At 43.6% G+C, this 21,080-nt stretch overlaps 1 protein-coding gene across 1 annotated transcript; it reads left to right on the forward strand.

Moving 5' to 3' along the window:
* The first annotated feature begins 1,223 nt into the window (after window positions 1–1,223).
* On the forward strand, window positions 1,224–19,809 carry LOC101107697 (aldo-keto reductase family 1 member B10). The gene is given in 12 exon segments (XM_060414845.1): window positions 1,224–1,362; window positions 2,949–3,115; window positions 6,811–6,928; window positions 7,925–8,005; window positions 13,667–13,789; window positions 14,050–14,093; window positions 14,095–14,154; window positions 14,522–14,603; window positions 15,410–15,493; window positions 16,677–16,759; window positions 18,334–18,469; window positions 19,459–19,809. Coding segments are annotated over 12 exon segments (1,137 nt in total). The 5' UTR covers window positions 1,224–1,296; the 3' UTR covers window positions 19,552–19,809.
* The last annotated feature ends 1,271 nt before the right edge of the window (window positions 19,810–21,080 follow it).

Here is a 21,080-nt window from a genome sequence, read left to right on the forward strand (position 1 = left end):
TCAAAAATTATCCAATTAATTAAAAAAACACTATCTAAAAAATTCAATTTTAAACCACATTTCACATGATAAACAAAAACAGATTTCCTTTGACTACACACTCCTCTTTCTGGAGAAAAGCACAGAGACCTCAGATTAGTTGGAACCAGAAGGCTGATGATGTTGACTTCTGATGACCTCACCACCAACCAATCAGAAGACAGTCCATGAGCTGAGATCAGACACCCCATAACCCTCTCCTAAGCATGTGGTCTCTTCCTCTTTTCCCTCTGTTATCTCAGAGCAAAACCTGGGGAGTTGGGAATTGGTTTTTTGGGACATGAGTCCACCTTCTCCCCAGGACTGTGGGCTTCTGCAATAAAGCTATCTTTCCTTTCCACCAAACCAAACTACTCAGTATTGGTTACTTAGGTGACTAGCAGTTAAACCTGAGTTCGTTAACATATGCAATGTATTAAATATATATTTTGAATGTGTATACACACACATGCACACACATTTACACATATATGAAAGTCTGGAGGAAAGAGTACTCTTGTAATGGTCTCATGAGTGGTGAGAATATGTGATTAATATTTTCTTATTTATAATCTACATTTTTCAGTTTTACTATAATGAGTATATATCATTTTTCTTGATAAGAATTTACTTTAACAATTCCACTAACCCAAATTAATTTCTTGATCAGTTTTCTATATAGCACACTCACTTTATTTCCAATTTTTTCATGTGAATAAAAATATTGAAATTAAAAGAAAAAAAAGAAGAATCTCACATGAACATTGTCTTAAGGGAAAAGAAGCCTAAAAGTTTAGGACTTCTTTGGACTTGAGCACATAGCATTTTTTTTCAACCACAAAGTTTGTGTTTTAAAAAAGTAACAAGAATCAATAATATATGATGAATATTAGCATACAAGGATCCTGTCCAGGTGGTTAACAGATAAACATATTCTTATACTTTGATAGTTTCCATGCTCTGAGGGGAAAAAAAATTTACAACAGTTGAGTAATAAGATAGGAACAATTAAAATAGATGCACATTTTTATTTTCCATGTGCATATATTTTAATTTGTTGATAAAATTTCACTCATAAAATAATTCATGCATTTTTTTTTTTTATCAGGGAGAACTTTCTCAAGGTAACAGTGTTTGGTGTTCATTAACTTGAATCTTATAAAGGCTGAAAGGACTTTCCTGTTCATGCCAGGGCAGGCTGCTTCCTCTGCAGTCAGCACATTTCAATGGGGCAGAAGACACCTAACTTGCTCCCTCGGGGCTGTTTCTACATGCACCATGGCCACCTTTGTGGAGCTCAGTACCAAGGCTAAGGTGCCCCTCTTGGGCCTGGGCACCTGGAAAGTAAGTGTGCAAATATCTGGACACCTTCTTCCCTCCAGGGGCTTTGGGCATTTCCTCCTGTCCTGAGGGAAAGCCCAGAGGCAAGGGTTTTGGGGAAGTAAATATTGGGCGCCAGAGGCAGGACTGATGTTGCTTTCTCAGGGCTGATTCAGCAGTAGTGCTCCAAGACTGACTTTTTCCAGTAGCGGTGAGAGCTTTCCTAGCAAGTATCAAGTTTTAAGCAGTTTAAGTGAAAGTGTTAGTCGCTCAGTCGTGTTTGACTCTTTGTGACCCCATGGCCTGTAGCCCACCAGAAGAAAGGATAGGTAGATCCATAGTAAATGCTTCTTTCTCTTTCATTGTTTGGCTTGGCTAGATTAGACAGAATGTGGTATTTTTAATGCCCTTCCTTCCTTCCTTCTCTCTTTTTTCTTCCTCCCTTCCTTTCCCCCCTCCCTCTCTCTCTTTCCTTTTTGCCTTTCTTCGATGAAAGAAAACCTTTCTGCCTTCAAGTGAGGGCAGACATTCCATTTTTACAAGGTTTTCTATTTCTCCTTTTCTGAAGCAACAATTATATAATGTCTTTTATCCACTGACTCTTAGGTGTATGCCTGGTGCTGTACTTCAAATTTGACACTCACTGTAGCACTTAGCACAATCACCTCACGTACATTCGTGTGAGCGTGTGCTAAATCACTTCAGTCTTGTCCAACTCTTTGCGACCCTATGGACTGTAGCCCACCAGGCTCCTCTGTCCATGGCGTTCTTCAGGCAAGAACACTGGAGTGGGTTGCCATGCCTTTCTCCAGGATATCTTCTTGATCCAGGAGTCGAACTCTCATCTCTTACATCCCCTGCATTGGCAGGTGGATTCTTTACCATTAGCATCACCTGGGAAGCAGCAATAGCTTCACGAGGCAGATGCTGTTGTCATTATTCCCATTTTACAGACAAGGTTTAGAGAAATTAACCAATCTGCTCAGGTCACACACCTAGCATGAGATGAGCCTGAATTTATGAGGTAATAACTACTTTCTCTCTGAAAATTCCTTTAGTTTATTTCAAAATCCAGTGTGTAGCCTGGTCATTAGAAAGAGTTTGCAGTCTCTTCTATATACTTTGATGTCCCTGGTGGCTCAGACGGTAAAGTGTCTGACTGCAATGCGGGAGGGAGACCTGGGTTCGATCCCTGGGTCGGGAAGATCCCCTGAAGAAGGAAATGGCAACCCACCCAAGTACTCTTGACTGGAAAATCCCATGGATGGAGGAGCCTGGTAGGCTACAGTCCATGGGGTCACAAAGAGTCAGACATGACTGAGTGACTTCACTTCACTTCACTTCTATGTACCTGGAGACACTTCTGGGCTGGAGCACGAACCTGAATCAGAAGGGAATAGGCTTGAGTTAGGATGGGACATGATGCTATAATCATAAAGTTAATTCACTTTTCTTCCTTCTCTTTTGAAAAGTTTTCCAAAGCATGCTTTCTTCCCGGGTATCCCCTAAAAAAAGGGATCTCAGGGAAATCTTGGTTTGGAGAAGCTGGGCTGAGTAATACAGCCTATTGAAGGTGGTCTGGGGAGATGGCTTTTTCTTTTTCCTCCCAGTTTGGCTTCGGAGAAGTCAGAGACGCTGTGAAGGGGGCCACTGACATAGGATATCGCCACTTGGACTGTGCTTATGCCTACGAGAATGAGCATGAGGTGGGTGAAGCGATCCAAGAGAAGATCCAAGAGAAGGCTGTGAAGTGGGAAGAACTCTTCATAGTGAGCAAGGCACCAAGGGCTCACCTGGTGGGAAGACTACACTTCAAAGCAGGCAGAAGTGTTGGGTCTAGTCAGCACCCAGAATTCTGTCTTTTCATACTGTTCAGGGGGTTCTGGAGGCAAGAATACTGAAGTGGTTTGCCATTCCCTGCTCTAGTGGATCACACTTACTATCTAGATTCTCAGTGACCCTAGCACAAATATATACAGTTCATCTCACTATATGGGGCATCCCTGTTGGCTCAGAACTCTCCACTATGACCCATCCATCTTGGGTGGCCCTGCACAGCATGGCTTTGTTACACAAGGCTGTGATCCATGTGATCATTTTGGTTAGCTTTCTGTGATTGTGATTTTCATTCTGGAGGCTTTGGGGTTATAGTTCTTGCTTCTGTCTGCCCTCTGATGGATGAGGTTAAGAGGCTTGTGCAAGCTTCCTTATGGGAGGGACTGGCTGTGGGAAAAACTGGGTCTTATTCAGGTGGGCAGGGACATGCTCAGTTTATCTTTAATCCAGTTGTCTGCTGTGGGTGGGCTGTGCTCCCTTCCTATTAGTTGTTTGGCCTGGGGCAACCCAATCCTGGAGTCTACATGCGCTATGGTGGGGCTACTCAGTTCAGTTTAGCTTAGCTGTGTCCAACTCTTTGCGACCCCAGGGACTATAGCACGCCAGGCTTCCCTGTCCTTCACCAACTCCTGGAGCTTGCTCAGACTTCTGTCTATTGAGTCAGTGATGCCATCCAACGATCTCATCCTCTGTCATCCCCTTCTCCTCCCTTCAATTTTTCCCAGCATCAGGGTCTTTTCCAATGAGTCAGTTCTTTGCATCAGGTGGCCAAAGTTTTAGCTTCAGCATCAGTCCTTCCAATGAATATTTAGGACTGATATCCTTTAGGATGGACTGGTTGGATCTCCTTGTAGTCCAAGAGACTCTCAAGAGTCTCTCCAACACCACAGTTCAAAAGCATCAATTCTTCAGTGCTCAGCTTTTTTTGTAGTCCAGCTCTCATGTCCATACATCACTACTGGAAAAAACCACAGCTTTGACTAGATGAACTTTTGTAGGTAGGGCTACTGGAGACCTTCAAAAAGGAGGAGATACCAAGGGAACATTTCAAGCAAAAATGGGCACAATAAAGGAGAGAAATGGCAAGGAACTAACAGAAGCAGGAGAGATTAAGAAGAAATGGCAAGAATACACAGAAGAACTATACAAAAATGATCTCAGTGACCCAGATAAGCATAATGGTGTGATCACTCACCTAGAGCCAGGCCTTAGGAAGCATTATTACAAACAAGCTAGTGGGGGTGATGGAATTGCAGCTTAGCTATTTCAAATCCTAGAAGATGATACTGTTAAAGTGCTGCAATCAATATGCCAGCACATTTGGAAAAATCAGCAGTGGTCACAAAACTGGCAAATGTCACTTTTCATTCCAATCCCAAAGAAAGGCAATGCCAAAGATTGCTCAAGCTACCATATAATTGTGCTCATTTCACATGCTAGCAGGACAATGCTCAAAATCCTTCAAGCTAGTCTTCAACAGTAAGTGATCTGAGAACTTCTAGATGTGCAAGCTAGATTTAGAAAAGGCAGAGGAACCAGAGATTAAATTGTCAACAACTGTTGGGTCATAGAAAAAGCAAGGGGATTCCAAAAAATATACATACTTCTGCTTCATTGACTACACTAAAGGCTTTAACTGTGAGGACCACAACAAACTGTGGAAAATTCTTGAAGAGATGGGAATGCCAGACCACCTGACCTGCCTCCTGAGAAAACTGCAGGTCAAGAAGCAACAATTAAAACTAGACATAAAACAAAGGACTGTTTCAAAATTGGGAAAGGAGTACAGTAAGGTTGTATATTGTCACCCTGCTTATTTAACTTATATGCAGAGTACATCATGTGAAATGCCAGACTGGATGAAGCACAAGCTGGAATTAAGATTGCCAGGAGAAATATTAACAACCTCAGATATACAGATGATACAGCCCTAATGGCAGAAAGAGAAGAGAAACTAAAGAGCCTCTTGATGAAGGTGAAAGAGGAGAGTGAAAAAGCCTGCTTAAAACTCAACATTCAGAAAACAAAGATCATGGCATCTGGTCCCATCACTTCCTGACAAGTAGATGGAGAAAAAAATGGAAACAGTGGCAGACTTTATTTTCTTGGGCTCCAAAATCACTATGGATGGTGACTGCAGCCATGAAATTAAAAGACACTTGCTCTTTGGAAGGAAAGCTATGACAAACCTAGACAGCATATTAAAAAGCAGAGATATCACTTTGCCAACAACAGTTCATATAATCAAAGCTACGGTTTTCTCAGTAGTCATGTACGGATGTGAGAGCTGGACTATAGAGAAGGCTGAGCGCTTAAGAACTGATGCTTTAAATTGTGGTGCTGGAGAAGACTTTTTAGTGTCCCTTGGACAGCAAGAAGATAGAACTATTCAATGCTAAAGGAAATCAACCCAGAATATTCGCTGGAAGGACTGAGGCTGAAGCTGAAGCCCTAATACTTCGACCATGCTGCAAAGATCTGACTCATTGGAAAAGACCTTGATTCTGGGAAAGATTGAGGGCAGGAGGAGAAAGGGTTACAGAGGATGAGATGGTTGGATGGCATCACTGACTCAATGGAGCAAACTCAGGGAGACAGTGAAGGACAGGGAAGCCTGGCATTCTGTAGTCCATGTCACAGTTGGACACGACTGAGTGAATGAACAACAACAAGAATAATTCAGGTCACTTCCCCCAGCTGTCTCCATTGCTGTCTTTATAATGTCCCTGGACACAAACATCCACATTAGCACCCAGTGTTGGTGCACTGATGCTGATGCAACCCACCCTTCTTGAGTGGCTTCCGCCCTAGAGGAGTCGTCTCCGTTGAGCCAGGGTGGTGTCTTTAGCATCCCTGTTCCCTATTGGTGGGTTCCATCTTCCCCCTGGCAGCCGAAAGCTAAGGCTACAACTGGATCCTGAAGCTCCATCTTTCAGCACTGTGGTCTCAGTGGTTGTAGCCCCGAGGTTCTCAGCTGGCAGGTACTTTGGAAAATGGTGGGACATACTTATTGTCATATATGAATTTCACTTCAGTTCAGTCTAGTAAAAGGCAAGTTACAGAATGTTATAAACAGAGTGAGAGAGGGTTGAGAAACACTGAATATGCATTATACCCAATTTGCTAAAAGGGACTGACTAGTTACAGGTACTTGGAAAGTGATGTATCTAGTGGGACAAATAGACCCCACTGGTTGCATCTGGATAAATTCCTTGCAGAGTTATTGTTGGTGGCCCATGGGCTTGGAGACAGGGGAGCAGTAGAGGACCACCTGTTTCCAAAGGCTTAGGAACTTAAATGCTGGCCACAAGCCACAACTTCAGAAACGCTACTGCTGAGGAAGAGGATGGCACATGTAAACAAACACTGAGTCTGTGCCCAATATGGCACCTGATGTAACAAATACATACAATGCCAGGTGAGTCAAAAAGATGACTTGCCCTTGACACTTAAGAGATGTCAGTGACTTTCAGAGTGACCTGCTGACCTTGCATCCCTGGATGATGCATCTGAACCACCTGTGCTGTAAATGGCCTGCCCCTGGGGTTAGCTCAAGCTGAGGGTCAAAAAGCAGGGAAAGCAGAGAAGGTAGCCCTTCTCTGTCCACTGCTGATTTCTCCCTGCTCTCCTCTCTGCAGTTGTGCCCACCTTCATGGAGAAGCATCTACTGAGGGAATCCTGTCAGAAGACCCTCAAGGATCTGAGACTGGACTATCTGGACCTCTACCTTATTCACTTTCTACAGGCATTACAGGTTGAAGTTCCTCCCTGTCCCAGTCTCTGGTTCCTGGGCACGTGTTGGAAGATAGCACCTGTGTCAGGAGTGGGGAGGGGAGGGTTGGGGGCTGGAGGCTGGGGACCAAGGGGAGCTGCAGCAAGAGGCCTTGCACTTCGGGACTCCACAGGAAAGTTTTCAGGATGAGACGGTGGAGCAGAAAGACACTGGCCTGAAAAGGAATCCAAGTCCATGGACCAATGTAGAGGTGACCCCACACCTTGGCTTTCTCTGTTACGTTTGAGAAAACTATGACTTCTAGCAGCCCAGGCAAGCTGCAACTGCCACTCTGCTTTGGTCCTGATTCCATGCCAAGGGCTCTCCTCCCAGGGCAGCTCTTACATAATGCTGTTTCAGGGCTCAATCCTCTCATTAACTGAGGCACTGGGAATGCCATTCTGGAGAAAAGCCCAAGTGTGATCGTGCTAAAAGGTAGCCAGTGCTCAGTGAGTAAATAGGACTCTGCTCCTGCCTTTGCCAGAGAGCCTGAGGGACGTGAATTCCCAGCTCTCTCACCTTATGAAATTGAACTTTGTCCCCAAGTGGTTGTGAGAAGTCTATGTCCACGGGGCTAATGGTGGCTTCTGGGATGTTCTTATGATAGATTTTAAAATCAGTCCAGCAATTTCTGGGAATTCCCTGAGGGTACAATGATCAGGACTCCATGCTTTCACTGCCAAGGGCATGGATTCAATCCCTGGTTAGGAAACTAAGATCTCAGAAGCTGTGTGGCATGGCCAAAAGAAAAAAAAGTCCAATAATTTCTAAAATATAAGAACTTATGTTTTATACTCTGGCAGATTGATCCAGAGATTTTATTTCAACTCTGTTCTCCGAAATTGATACTGTGGAGCTTGGAAAAAAAATGGTATGCAGATGTGGGTATTTAGGATGAGTCAGGATCCTGAAAACTCACTTGACAGAATCAAGTGTTTAGATGCATACTGCGCTAAGCTTCTTGTTTCACATTTATAGCCTGGGGAGGACTTTATTCCCAAAGACAATAAAGGCAATACCATCAACAGTAAAGCAACATTCTTGGACACTTGGGAGTAGGTTCCATCTTGTTCACAGTGGGCTGGGAGTGAAAACTTGCCTTCAGTCATCTACAAGGGTCTATACCAGTGTGAAGGAACCCAGGTGCTCAATGAGGTTTTATCTCATCATCATTTTCTAATTCTTTGAACTTCTTCCTAATCACCTTTGACTTTTGGGGTTCATCTGACACTTCTTATATTTTTGAAAACTAAGACTGAATCCTCAAAGGAGACTGGGAATACAGCATGCCTGACTTCAGAGGATACCCAGTTTATTCTTAAACCAGGGGGAGGGATTTGAAACAGTGTTGCCCTGGGATTGCAGGTATTGATTAAAGTAACTTCAGTCAGTTCAGTTCAGTTCAGTCGCTCAGTCGTGTCCGACTCTTTGCGACCCCATGAATCGCAGAACACCAGGCCTCCCTGTCCATCACCAACTCCCGGAGTTTACTTAGACTCACATCCATCGAGTCAGTGATGCCATCCAGCCATCTCATCCTCTGTTGTCCCCTTCTCTTCCTGCCCCCAATCCCTCTCAGCATCAGGGTCCTTTCCAATGAGTCCACTCTTCACATGAGGTGGCCAAAGTATTGGAGTTTCAGCTTCAGCATCAGTCCTTCCAATGAACACCCAGGACTGATCTCCTTTAGGATGGACTGGTTGGATCTCCTTGGAGTCCAAGGGACTCTCAAGAATCTTCTCCAACACCACAGTTCAAAAGCATCAATTCTTCGGTGCTCAGCTTTCTTCACAGTCCAACTCTCACATCCATACATGACCACTGGAAAAACCATAGCTATGACTAGATGGACCTTTGTTGGCAAAGTAATATCTCTGCTTTCGAATATGCTACCTAGGTTGGTCATAACTTTCCTTCCAAGGAGTAAGCATCTTTTAATTTCATGGCTGCAATCACCAGCTGCAGTGATTTTGGAGACCCTCAAAATAAAGTCTGACGCTGTTTCCACTGTTTCCCCATCTATTTGCCATGAAGTGATGGGACCAGATGCCATGATCTTAGTTTTCTGAATGTTGAGCTTTAAGCCAACTTTTTCATTATCCTCTTTCACTTTCATCAAGAGGCTTTTTAGCTCTTCTTCACTTTCTGCCATAAGAGTGGTGTCATCTGCATATCTGAGGTTATTGATATTTCTCCTGGCAATCTTGATTCCAGCTTGTGCTTCTTCCAGCCCTGCGTTTCTCATGACGTACTCTGCATATATGTTAAATAAGCAGGGTGACAATATACAGACTTGACATACTCCTTTTCCTATTTGGAACCAGTCTGTTGTTCCATGTCCAGTTCTAACTGTTGTTTCCTGACCTGCATATAGGTGTCTCAAGAGGCAGGTCAGGTGGTCTGATATTCCCATCTCATTCAGATTTTCCAGTTTCTTGTGATCCGCACAGTCAAAGGCTTTGGAATAGTCAATAAAGCAGAAATAGATGTTTTTCTGGAACTCTCTTGCTTTTTCCATGATCCAGCGGATGTTGGCAATTTGATCTCTGGTTCCTCTGCCTTTTCTAAAACCAGCTTGAACATCTGGAAGTTCACGGTTCACATATTGCTGAAGCCTGGCTTGGAGAATTTTGAGCATTACTTTACTAGCATGTGAGATGAGTGCAATTGTGCGGTAGTTTGAGCATTCTTTTGCATTGCCTTTCTTTGGGATTGGAATGAAAACTGACCTTTTCCAGTCCTGTGGCCACTGCTGAGTTTTCCAAATTTAGTGCAGGTTATTTAACTCCTTGAAACCTCAGTTTCTTCTGCTTCTTAAAAAAAAAAATCTTCCAAAGGATACTAATAATGTAAATCTTCCTGGATGACACAGTGGTAAAGAATCTGCCTGCCAATGCAGGGACACGGATTTCACTCCTGATCTAGGAAGATCCCTGTGCCTGGGAGGAACTAAGCCGGTACACCACAAGTACTGAGACTGCTCTAGAGCCGGGAGCAGCAACTACTGAGGCCCATGTGCCCTAGCGCCCGTGCTCTGCAGAAAAGAGCAGCCCCTGCTCACCGCAACTGGAGGAAGCCCTCGTGCAGCAATGAGGGCCCAGTGCGACCAAAAATAAAAAGAAATTCATCAAAAAACAACAGAAAGACATTTAAAAGTTAGCAATAATAAAAGAGCAATGATTATGTGATTAAAAGCCATTCTAAATAATAAGCCATTGGCAATATCTCATGAGCAAGAGCATAAACACACACACACACACACACACACACACACACACACACACAGTTGCTTCAGTTGTGTCCGACTCTTTTCGACCCTATGGTTTGCAGCCCACCAGGCTCCTCTGTCCATGAGATTCTCCAGGCAAGAATACTGAAGTGGGTTGCCATGCCCTCCTTTAGGGATATGTGTGTGTGTGTGTGTGTATACACAAATATATATATATATATATATATATATATATATATATATATATATATATAAGTAAATCAAGTTCTCTTGGGAAAATCTTATGAAGGCATCATTCTGTCAAACATTCTGCCATCTTGAACATATACTTAAATATAAATCCATGGTAAATGTGACAGAACGTCATTGTTGTACAAGCCAAAAGCTGGTTGAGCCCACATACCTGAAGGTGGGTTCAAACTTCAAGTTTCAAAATGTTGTTTTTCTTAGCTTTACATATTCTTTTTAACCTAATGACCACACAAGTCTTTATCCAACTACATAGTCTTCAACACTTGTTAGATATACTCATTAAAACAAATTTATGAAGCCTGAATTTTCAAGAAAATATGCTACTTTCTTTCTGTTAGTGCCAAAAGAGTAGCCATAAAAAGAAACATGAATTCTGGTACTAAGATAGTTTTTAAAAAAGTCAACATGTTTATTTTCCTACCACCAACAACCTCCTGTGAGAGAAATATTTCAGGATGATGATTTAATGAACCATCTAATGGTGGGAAATTAATCCTGAATATTCATTGGAAGGACTGATGCTGAAGCTGATGCTCCAAGACTTTGGCCACCTATTGTGAAGAAAAGACATTAGAAAAGACCCTGATGCTGGGAAAGATTGAAGGCAGGAGGAGAAGGGGACGACAGAGAATGAGATGGTTGGATGGCATCCACTGACTCGATGGACAGGAGTCTGAGCAAGCTCCGGGAGTTGGTGAAGGACAGGGAAGCCTGGTGTGCTGCAGTCCATGGGGTCGCAAAGAGTCGGACACAACTGAGCCACTGAACTGAACTGAATGTTTTATGTGCATGGACTCAACTCAGTGAATGTTTTATTCCTGAGAATGAAAGTTATGATAAGGCTTACCACAGAGCCTAAGATTTCAATAGACTAAGCTTTTGCATTAAATTTGACAAGAGGGTTCTGTCATATACATTACCTTGGTAAAACAAGACCTCTGAAATATCTTAGGGATTATTCTTTGTGAGATATGGAGACTGAGACACCTCTAGTATTGTTTCCACAAGAGTTTTGATCTTATTCTATTTTTTCTTTCTTTTTTATTTTTTTAAGTTATGAAATTATGATAACACATTTACATGAGACTTGGAAAATACAAGACAAAGTTACAGATAGTTCCACTAAATGTTATGATGTTTTAAAGTAGATAAATTGAGATTTTTAGTTGGAGTTTCAATATCAAACTCTCAAAAATTAATAGAATGGACATAAAAGTAGAAGGAAATAGTAGACCTGAAAAGTACCATGAACCAATTCAACATCATAAAGATTTACAGAATTTTCACACAACAGTACGATACAAATTCAAGTTCTCATAGACTATAAACTGGGAGACACTGGAACATATCCAGGGATATAAAACAAGTTGCAAAAGTTTTATGGTCTAAATGTATTGAAATCATACAGAGTCTGTTCTCTATCACTGTGGATTTATGTTAGAGATCAAGATATACGAAAATAACCCACATATTTTCAAGCGCAGTGTGACATTTACCAGGAGAGCTCTTTGACTTATCCATTGAAAGCCTCAATAAGGTTAGAAGACTGAAAGAACACAGAGGGCAAGTGCAGGGAAGAAAGCATCTACATGAGAAATTAATATCAAAGATACTTTTAAAACTCCATGTATTTGGAAATTAAATGTCCACTTTTAAATGATGTTGCCCTTATTCTTAATGAATACTTAATAGTATTCATTGTGACAACTATATCATTGTTCTCTGTAAAAAGTACCCTGATTTTCACATTGCTGTATCCTTAGAATGGATTTGAGAATGATTACTAAATGAAAGATTTTGATGATCAAGTTTAAAGAATCTAGGAAGAAAAGGCAGGACTGAAGCAATCAAAGTTTATGTGGACCCATAACCAGTTCAACAGAAACCTTCTTGAACACCCTGAAGCAGATGGGAGAAAAAGAGTGAAACAACGTCAAGATGTATCACACACCCACCTGTACCTGCTCCATGCTACACAGTAACAGTTACACTGGTTCATGGCCCAACTCAGGCGGTTTGGGGACTTTGCAATCTCATCAGTTCTAAATTTTATTTGTCCAGTTTAAAGACTATATCATCTACCCTAGTGGTTCTCTCTATGCATTAAAATCACCTGGGGAGTTTTAACGATCCCAGTGCTGAGGCCACATGCTACACAGATTTGATAAGAAACTCTGAGGGTAGAATCTGGGCATCAGTATATATATGTATGCATTTTTAACTATTTATTTTTGGCTGCCCTGGGTCTTCATAGCTGCCCCTGGGCCTCCCCTAGTTGTGGAGAGCACGGGCTACTCTCTAGTTGCAGGGCACCAGCTTCTCGTTGCTGTGGCTTCTCTCGTGGACACAGGCTCTAGGCGCACAGCTCAGTAGTTGTGGCACACAGCTCAGTAGTTGTGGTGCATGGGCTTAGTTGCTCCACATGCAGCGTGTGGTATCTTCCTGGACCAGGGCTCCAACCCATGCTTCCTGCACTGGGAGGCGGATTCTCCACCATCAGACCACCAGAGAAGTCTCTAGGCATTAGTATATTTTAAAGCTGTCAGGTGATTCCAAATTGCAGCCACGTTTGAGAACCACTGGCTCGACTGTCCCCCGAACACCTCATGCTTGTCCTCGCCTCAAAGGCTTTGCTCCTGCTTTCCTCTCTACTCATGGGCTGGATGGAAAATTCCTTTTCCCCCCTTCTTTCTTATTTTTTAAATTATGGAAGTATGATAACACATTTACAGGAGACTTGGAAAATACAGAACAAGGTTACATATAGTTCTACTACATATTATAATTATCTTTTTAGTAGATGAATTAAGACTTTTAGTTGGAATTTCAATAACAAGCTCTAAAAAATTAATAGAATGAATAGACAGAAAAGTAGAAAGCTATAGTAGACCTGAAAAGCACTATCAACCAATTAGATGTAATTAAGATTTATACAATTTTCACACAACAGCAGTATACAGATTCTATTCAAGTTCCCATAGACTATAAACCAGGAGACACTGGAACATATCCAGGGACATAAAACTTCATGGTACAAAAATTTCATGGTCTTTTGTAAATCATGCAGAGTCTGTTCTCTTATCATTGTGGGTTTATGTTAGAAAGTCAAATTCTTTTTATTAGTTCTGCTAATACACACACATATTCCTGTCCCAGAGAGGACTAAACCAAACTAAGCCAAACTAGAGGGTCCTTGAGATCCCTCTAGCAGTGGCCAAAGTTGTCCCTTGCTATGACAGGCCTTGGAGGAGCTGGTGGACGAGGGGCTGGTGAAAAACATTGGGATCTCGAACTTCAACCACTTTCAGATTGAGAGACTCTTGAACAAACCTGGACTGAAATACAAACCAGTGATTAACTAGGTAAGTTGTTTAGTAAAGGGTAAGGGTTCTGCTCTATTATTTCTTAGATGTCTGGAGGCAAGTTCAATGGTTTGCACTAAGTCTCATCTTGAAGGTCAGTCATCTCATGGGAGACAGGTCTTGGGGTCTGGTTTAGCCAGCCTAGCAAGAGGCATGATTTGGTCTTTGCTGATAGACCTTTTTCTCTGTGTAGAACTCCCTATGAGCAGCTCAAAGAGCAGGTGGATTTTCCCAGTGATGAGAATTGCTTGCTTTTACAGATTGAGTGTCACCCATACCTCACACAGGAGAAATTGATCCAGTACTCAGTCCAAGGGCATCAGTGTCATGGCTTACAGCCCCCTAGGCTGTCCAAATAGATCTGGGTGAGGCATCTGATCTTTCTCTTGACATTCTTTCAAGAAAGCCATCAGAAAGAAAAATGCGTGTAAGGCAATGTGCCTGGCATACTCAAACAGTGGGGAAAATATGGGAACTTAAAAAAAAAAAAAGCAACCCTTTGGGAATACTCCAGTTTAACCACCCAGCACTGGACCAGCCTTTGCAAAAACTCCTGAGGCTTCAGAACCCATGGGTGGACCCATGGGTAAGACGTGAAGCTTTCAAACCCTTTTGCCTTAACTACCACATGAGGTAGACTGACAATCAGCCTTGGGCCCATCACTGGAGTAATATTCATCTATGTATGGTAGCCATGGTGATTATGCACACCAGCCATCTTTCTCCCCCTAGGGCCAAACCAGAGGACCCTTCTCTACTGGAGGATCCCAAGAGTAATGAGATTGCTGCAAAGCACAAAAAATCCACAGCCCAGGTATAATGTGTAGTTGCTTTACCTGCCACAAACTAGTCTTGTGTGATTCTTAATATTGTCTTCATTTAACTCCTGTATTTATGTTATTTTATTTTTTGGCTATGCTGGGTCTTCATTGCTGCGAGAGGGATTTCTCTAGTTGGGGTGAGTGGGGGCTACTCTTTGTGGCCATGCATGGGCTTCTCATTGCAGTGGCTTCTCTTGTTGCAGGCTCAGTAGTTGTTGTGCGTGGGCTTAGTTGCTCTGAGGCATGTGGGCTCTTTCCAGATCAGGGATTGAACCAGTATCTCTGGCATGGCAAGGAGGATTCTTAACCACTGGACCATTGGGAAAGCACCCATTTTACTCCTTGAAGGGAAAGGGAACAAGAGAGGAAGCCTTCTAAGGCCTTTCCTTGAAAGTCTGTTTGTTCGGACCTCCAGGAAATAGCATGGTTATCACTGAAACGGGGATGGTCTCTAACAACTTCTGTTGAGACTAGAGGACCGAGAACAAGAACATGGCTTTGCAGCCGAAACACTTGCGCTCAGATCCCAGCTCCACTACTTATCAGCCGGACGATCCCAAACACGATCCCAGGTCACTTTCTTTATTAAAAAGGAAGAATATAGGGTTGTTGTGAGGATTAAGGGAGAGAATTGAGCAGAGGACTGAGAAGTTATCTGATAGCTATAAAGTGTTCAGTGTATATTAGCTATTGTAACTTAATAAAGACACAGTGAATGGCAGAGATGTTTCATTTTCTGAAAAAGTATAGGGAGTGGTTGTTGCAGTTGAATGTAAACGAGAAGTCCCCTTCTGCACAGGTTCTGATCCATTTCCAGATCCAGAGGCACGTAATTGTAATTCCCAAGTCTGTGACGCTCGCACACATCACTGAGAACTTTCAGGTAAGGTTCTGGCTGGTTCTGTTCAGTTCAGTGGCCCAGTCGTGTCCGACTCTTTGCAACCCCCCGGACTGTAGCACACCAGGCTTCCCTGTCCTTCACCAACTCCTGGAGCTTGCTCAGACTCCTGTCCATCGAGTCAGTGGATGCCATCCAACCATCTCAAACTCTGTCGTCCCCTTCTCCTCCTGCCTTCAATCTTTCCCAGCATCAGGGTCTTTTCAAATGAGTCAGTTCTTCGCATCAGGTGGCCAAAGTATTGGAGTTTCAGCGTCAGCATCAGTCCTTCCAGTAAATATTCAGGACTGATCTCCTTTAGGATCGACTGGTTGGATCTCCTTGCAGTCCAAGGGACTCTCAAGAGTCTTCTCCAACACTACAGTTCAAAAGCATCAGTTCTTCGGTGCTCAGCTTTATTTATAGTCCAACTCTCACATCCATACATGACTACTGGAAAAACCAAAGCTTTGACTAGATGGACCTTTGTCAGAAAAGTAATGTCTCTGCTTTTTAATATGCTGTCTATGTTGGGCATAGCTTTTCTTCCAAGGAGCAAGCTGGTGTTCTTAGTGGAGGAGGGGGTGGGAGAGACTCCTTCACCAGGTCTCTCATGCTGTCCCTGTGCTTTCTGTGGGCTTCCACCACCTTCCCACCACCTTGCCATCTCTCGGGCCAGGGAGCTGACCTCAGGGCTGAGGTGAAGGGCCCACGACTAGGGGTGGGCTGGGGGAGCAGCCGGTGATGTCCTGCCAGGTGTGAGCACAGCTGTACCTCTCACCCCTGACTGAGAAGGTCTTGGCTGTCCCCAAACAGTTATGCTGTGGGCCACACACAACAGCAGACTGTCCTGCCTAAGCCTCTGCTTCCCAGCAGCAGGAGAGGTATAGACCATACTAGAAGACCTGCCCTTCTGGAGGAACCCACATGTCCATCAGGGGGCTGTGCAGTTCAGAGCCTGTAAGGCAAGGAGGCTTACAGGCTTTGGAATACAAAACCTCAGAAACACGGCAGTCTCTGTGTAGCACCCAATTTAGAGCCATTTGTGTCTGGTGGACACAACGGGAGAAACTCCCTTGGCTAGTTACTGCTGTGGATGTGAGCTTGCTCCCTGCTAGTGCGGCTGGAGATCTCAAATTGCACCAGGAACCGGCTTGCTGATGACGTTCTGGAATTCTCACTTTTCCAGGTCTTTGACTTTAAACTGAGCGATGAGGACATGGCGACCCTACTCAGCCTCAACAGAAACTGGCGGTACTACACCTTTAACTCGTAAGTGGCGCTGGGCTGAGTTAATTAGGAGGATTGCTGGGAGTTTGTCTAAATTGGTAGAAGTTTAGCTAGAAGGATTGAAAGATAACTGGAACTACTTTCATTTCAAACGCCATTTTCTGGTGGTGTTGAAAATCAAAGCTGGAATACCTAGACTCCTTATGAGGAAAGAGAGGGCGTGTGTGCTCAGTCACTCATTTGCATCTGGTCCTTTGCAGCCCCACAGGCTGCAGCCCACCAGGCTCCTCTGCCCATGCGGACCCTCCAGGCAAGAATACTGGAGTGGGTTGCTGTGCCCTCCTCCTGGGGATCTTTCCGACCCAGGGACTGAACCTGGGTCTCCTGCACTGCAGGCAGATTCTTTACTATCTGAGGCACCAGGGTAGACATATCCTTAACTGCTGCATATTGTTGGAACTCCTGGATGTTGTACTGGAATCTTAAGAGAGAATATGTTGTCAATAGGTAGAAGGCAGAGGCAGTCATTCATCCTTTCATCCGCTAAGTATTTATTGAGCATCTACTATGTCCCAGGCACTCTCATCTAGACAGAGTTCCTGCCTTCACAGTCTTACATTCTAGTAAGGGAGTACCGAAACAAACTCACAAATGAATATGTTGAGTAAGTGTGAATCCTACAACTGACAAAGAAAGTGAAATGTAGGAAGGCATTGTCTGCCTTCTCTACTCCATTCCATTCCCTATTTTATCTAACTTCTCTATTTTCTATAGAGAGAATACAGAAATAAGCTCTCTCTCTCTCTATGTATATGTATATACACACATACACACACATATATATATACATACATATATATCAGACTGCAATAAAGGCTATGCAGAAAAATCAAGCAGGGTAGTAAGGGAATAGGGAGTGGAGGGTGGTGGGGGAGTGATCCCTTACAATAGGGGAAGTCAGAGGAAGATTTGCTGATTGGTGACAGTTGAGCAGAAACCTGAAGGAAGTGAGGGGCGAGCCGTGTAGATGCCTGGGGAACAGCATTCTAGGCAGTGAGGCCGGCAAGCTCAAAGGCCCTGAGGTAGAATTGTGTTTAGAGCACTTGAGTAAGAGGGCGAGTGGGGCTGGAGCAGAGGGAGAAGAGGCGAGGTCAGCAGTGTCAGGGGCTCAGAGCAAGCAGAGCCAGGTGGGCACTGTGAGGAGGGCCTTTGGTTTGGGCTCTGAGGGTGCTGAGAAGCCAGTTGAGGATTCTGAGGCTTGTGCTTTAAAAGCCCCACTCTGACTTCTGAATTGAGAGACTACAGGGAGACTGTTGTGATAACCCAGGGGAAAAGACGACAGTGGCTGGACCTGGGTAATGGTAAGTAGAGAGAACCATCTTATTCTAAATACATTGGGAAAGCAGTGCCAATTGGATCTGAGCCATTAGGATTCTAAGGAGGCTCCAAATCTTTGGTTCTGGTGTTGCCTGAATCACACACAAGATGGAATTGCCATATAGGGGAAAGAAATCAGGAGTTTGCCTTGGGAAATGATTACAATACCCAGTAAAGTTCTAAGTGTTTGAAAAGTGAAAGTGTTAGTCACTCAGTTGTGTCTGACTCTGCAACCCCAGGGACTGTAGCCAGCCAGGCCCCTTTGTCCGGAATTCTCCAGGCAAGAATACTGGAGTGGGTCGCCATTTCCTACTCCAGGGGATCTTCTTGACCCAAGGATTGGACCGGAGTCTTTTCAGTCTCCTGCATTGGCAGGTAGATTTTTTACCACTGCACCACCTGGGAAGCCCTTACTTTTGTTGGAGAACAACAAGTAGCAGCTACTTAGAATGACAAGGAGTGTCAAAAGTAAAGTGAGGGAGGTAGGAGGGAGGCTCAAGAGGAAGGGGATATATGTATACTTATGACTGATACCAACACAACATTGTAAAGCAATCATACTCCAATTAAAAAAAAAGTAAAAACAGCCAAGAAAAAAAAAAAGAAAAAGTAAAATGAGGGACTTCGTTGGTAGTTCAGTGGCTAGGACTCCGTGTTCCCAATGCAGGAAGCCTGGGTTCTATCCATGGTCGGGCAACTATTAATAAATCCCACATGCCACAGTTAAAGATTCCACATCCCAAAATGAAGTCTGAAGATCCTATGTGTCGCAACAAAGACCAAAACAACTAAATAAAATAAAATAAAATATTTAAAATAAAGTAATACCTTCTTGGAGAGGAAACTGCTTCTCCCCTGGAGGCATTAGAGGGGTGGGACTCAGGATTGAATCCATCCAGTTCAAATCCCAGCTCTAATACTTAATGTATTAGACTTGTGATCTTGGGTGAATTTCCCAGGCTGGTTTCTTTATTTGCAAAATTGGAATGACAAGATTAAATACAGCTAACATCTCTTGAGTGTTACCTTAGAATGTGCCAGGCACTCTAAGCCCAGTGCATGTATCATTAACTCATTCAATGATCATAACAAGCCCAAGTTATTCTATTGTTGTGCCTTCCAGGGTTATTATTAGCTACCATTATGAAACTTTCTGGTGTCCTGATCACCGTCCCCCCACCCTTCTTCCTAGCATACCCTTCAGATCTGTTTGATGGAAGGTGGAGGAAGACTTGGGTTCTTATAAAATCTTGGGGGAAGGGGAGAGGCTGAGAGGGCACAAAGCTCAGAGGATCCATGAAGAAGAATGCCATTTAACCCAAAGTTTAACATTGGCATATTCTTCACGACTGTTTCCTCTGCAGGCTGAAAAGTCTGGAGGAGTATCCCTTCTATGCAGAATATTGAAGCTGAATCTCTTGATGCACATTCTCCTTCTTCATCTTACTGAAGTGTAATTGTCTCCACCAGTGTCCTGTTGTAGCCAAGCTTATCTGAAATTACACCGAGCCTGCCCTGCTGAAGTCCAGGAGTTAGGCAGTTGCTGTATCTGGACTGGCTTGTTCAACCAAAGGAACAGATTACAACTGGGAGATTCGACTTAGATAAGCCAATTACATTTTTTTTTTTTCCCTCGCTTCTTGGATCTGATCACGGGGACTCCACTAAACTCGAGGATATGATAACTGAAAATAATAAAGAATAATAATAATCAACAGGTACTGAGAGTTTACTATGCGCCAGCACTATTTGGGTGCTTTTTGTGTGTGATTCACTGAATCCTGCAACTACCCCTTACATTGCTCAGAAGATGAAATGCAAGAATGGGGAGGCCAAGGTACTTGGTCAGGGCCACTCAGGTTATAAGTGGATGAACCAGGTTTCAAAGGCTCTGGGAGATCTTCGGGTTCACTGGCAATCAAAATGTCATTTACATACTGAAGAAAGGCTCCCTCATATAACTGTAGGTCCTTTAGAGCTTTGGCTAGGGCTCCCCTAAAACTGGGAGAAGCATTCTTGAATCTCTGGGGAGGTACAATCCAGCAGAACTGATGTTTCAATCTGGTCTCTGGGTCATCCTATTCAAAAGCAAAAAATCCCTGTGATTCAGGACTTTAGGATGTGCAATAAAAGGTCTTTTTGTGACCCCATGGACTGTAGCCCGCCAGGCTCCTCTTCCATGGGATTTTCCAGGCAAGAATACTGCAGTGCGTAGCCATTCTCTTCTCCAGGGCATCTTCCTGACCCAGGGATGGAACCCAGGTCTCCTCCCTTGCAGGTGGATTCTACCATCTGAGCCACCAGGGAAGCTATGTAGGACCAAAACTGTAAGCCAGCAGAAATCTCCAGAGAAAGTAAGGTATAGGGGTTGGGTGCCATCAGATGAATGTCCTCAGCTACCTGACTTATTGCTCTCAGGTCCTGTATAAAGTGATATTCTTGGGTCTCTGGCTTTTGGACTGGTAGGATGGGAATGCTGTGTGGTGACTGGCAAGGACAGATGAGGTTATATCCATGAAGGCACATATTACCGGCTGGATTCCCTCTTTGGCATGTTCCCTTAAAGTCTATTGTTTTAAGTTCAGAATGTTAGACCTTGGATGGAGTTCTGCCTGTGCAGGGTGTTGCTAACTTTGCTCTTTGTGGGTCCCCTTCTGCCCAAACATCCCATTTTACCTTCTGCAGGATCTCTTCAGGTAATTTCAGGCACTCAGCCTTTCCTAGCTATAGTGATGCTGCTTGAAGCAAGTAAGATTGTCCTGGCAGCACCTTCATGCCCATCCTTTCTTGGGAAAAAGTTCCTCTTGCATTTAGTTTGCTCAAGAGGTCTCTCATCCCAGGAAATGTATTGGACACTCTGGCATGTACAGGAAACTGCTTCAGATAAGTCTCTCTCATCTGACATTCCTGTGGTTTCCAAAAGGGCTTTTGCAGAGGTTTAGGAGACAGTCTTACTTGAGTTTCTCTTACCTTGGATGTGGGGTGT

The sequence above is a fragment of the Ovis aries genome, chromosome 4 (assembly GCF_016772045.2).
Source record: "Ovis aries strain OAR_USU_Benz2616 breed Rambouillet chromosome 4, ARS-UI_Ramb_v3.0, whole genome shotgun sequence".
Lineage (NCBI taxonomy): Eukaryota > Metazoa > Chordata > Mammalia > Artiodactyla > Bovidae > Ovis > Ovis aries.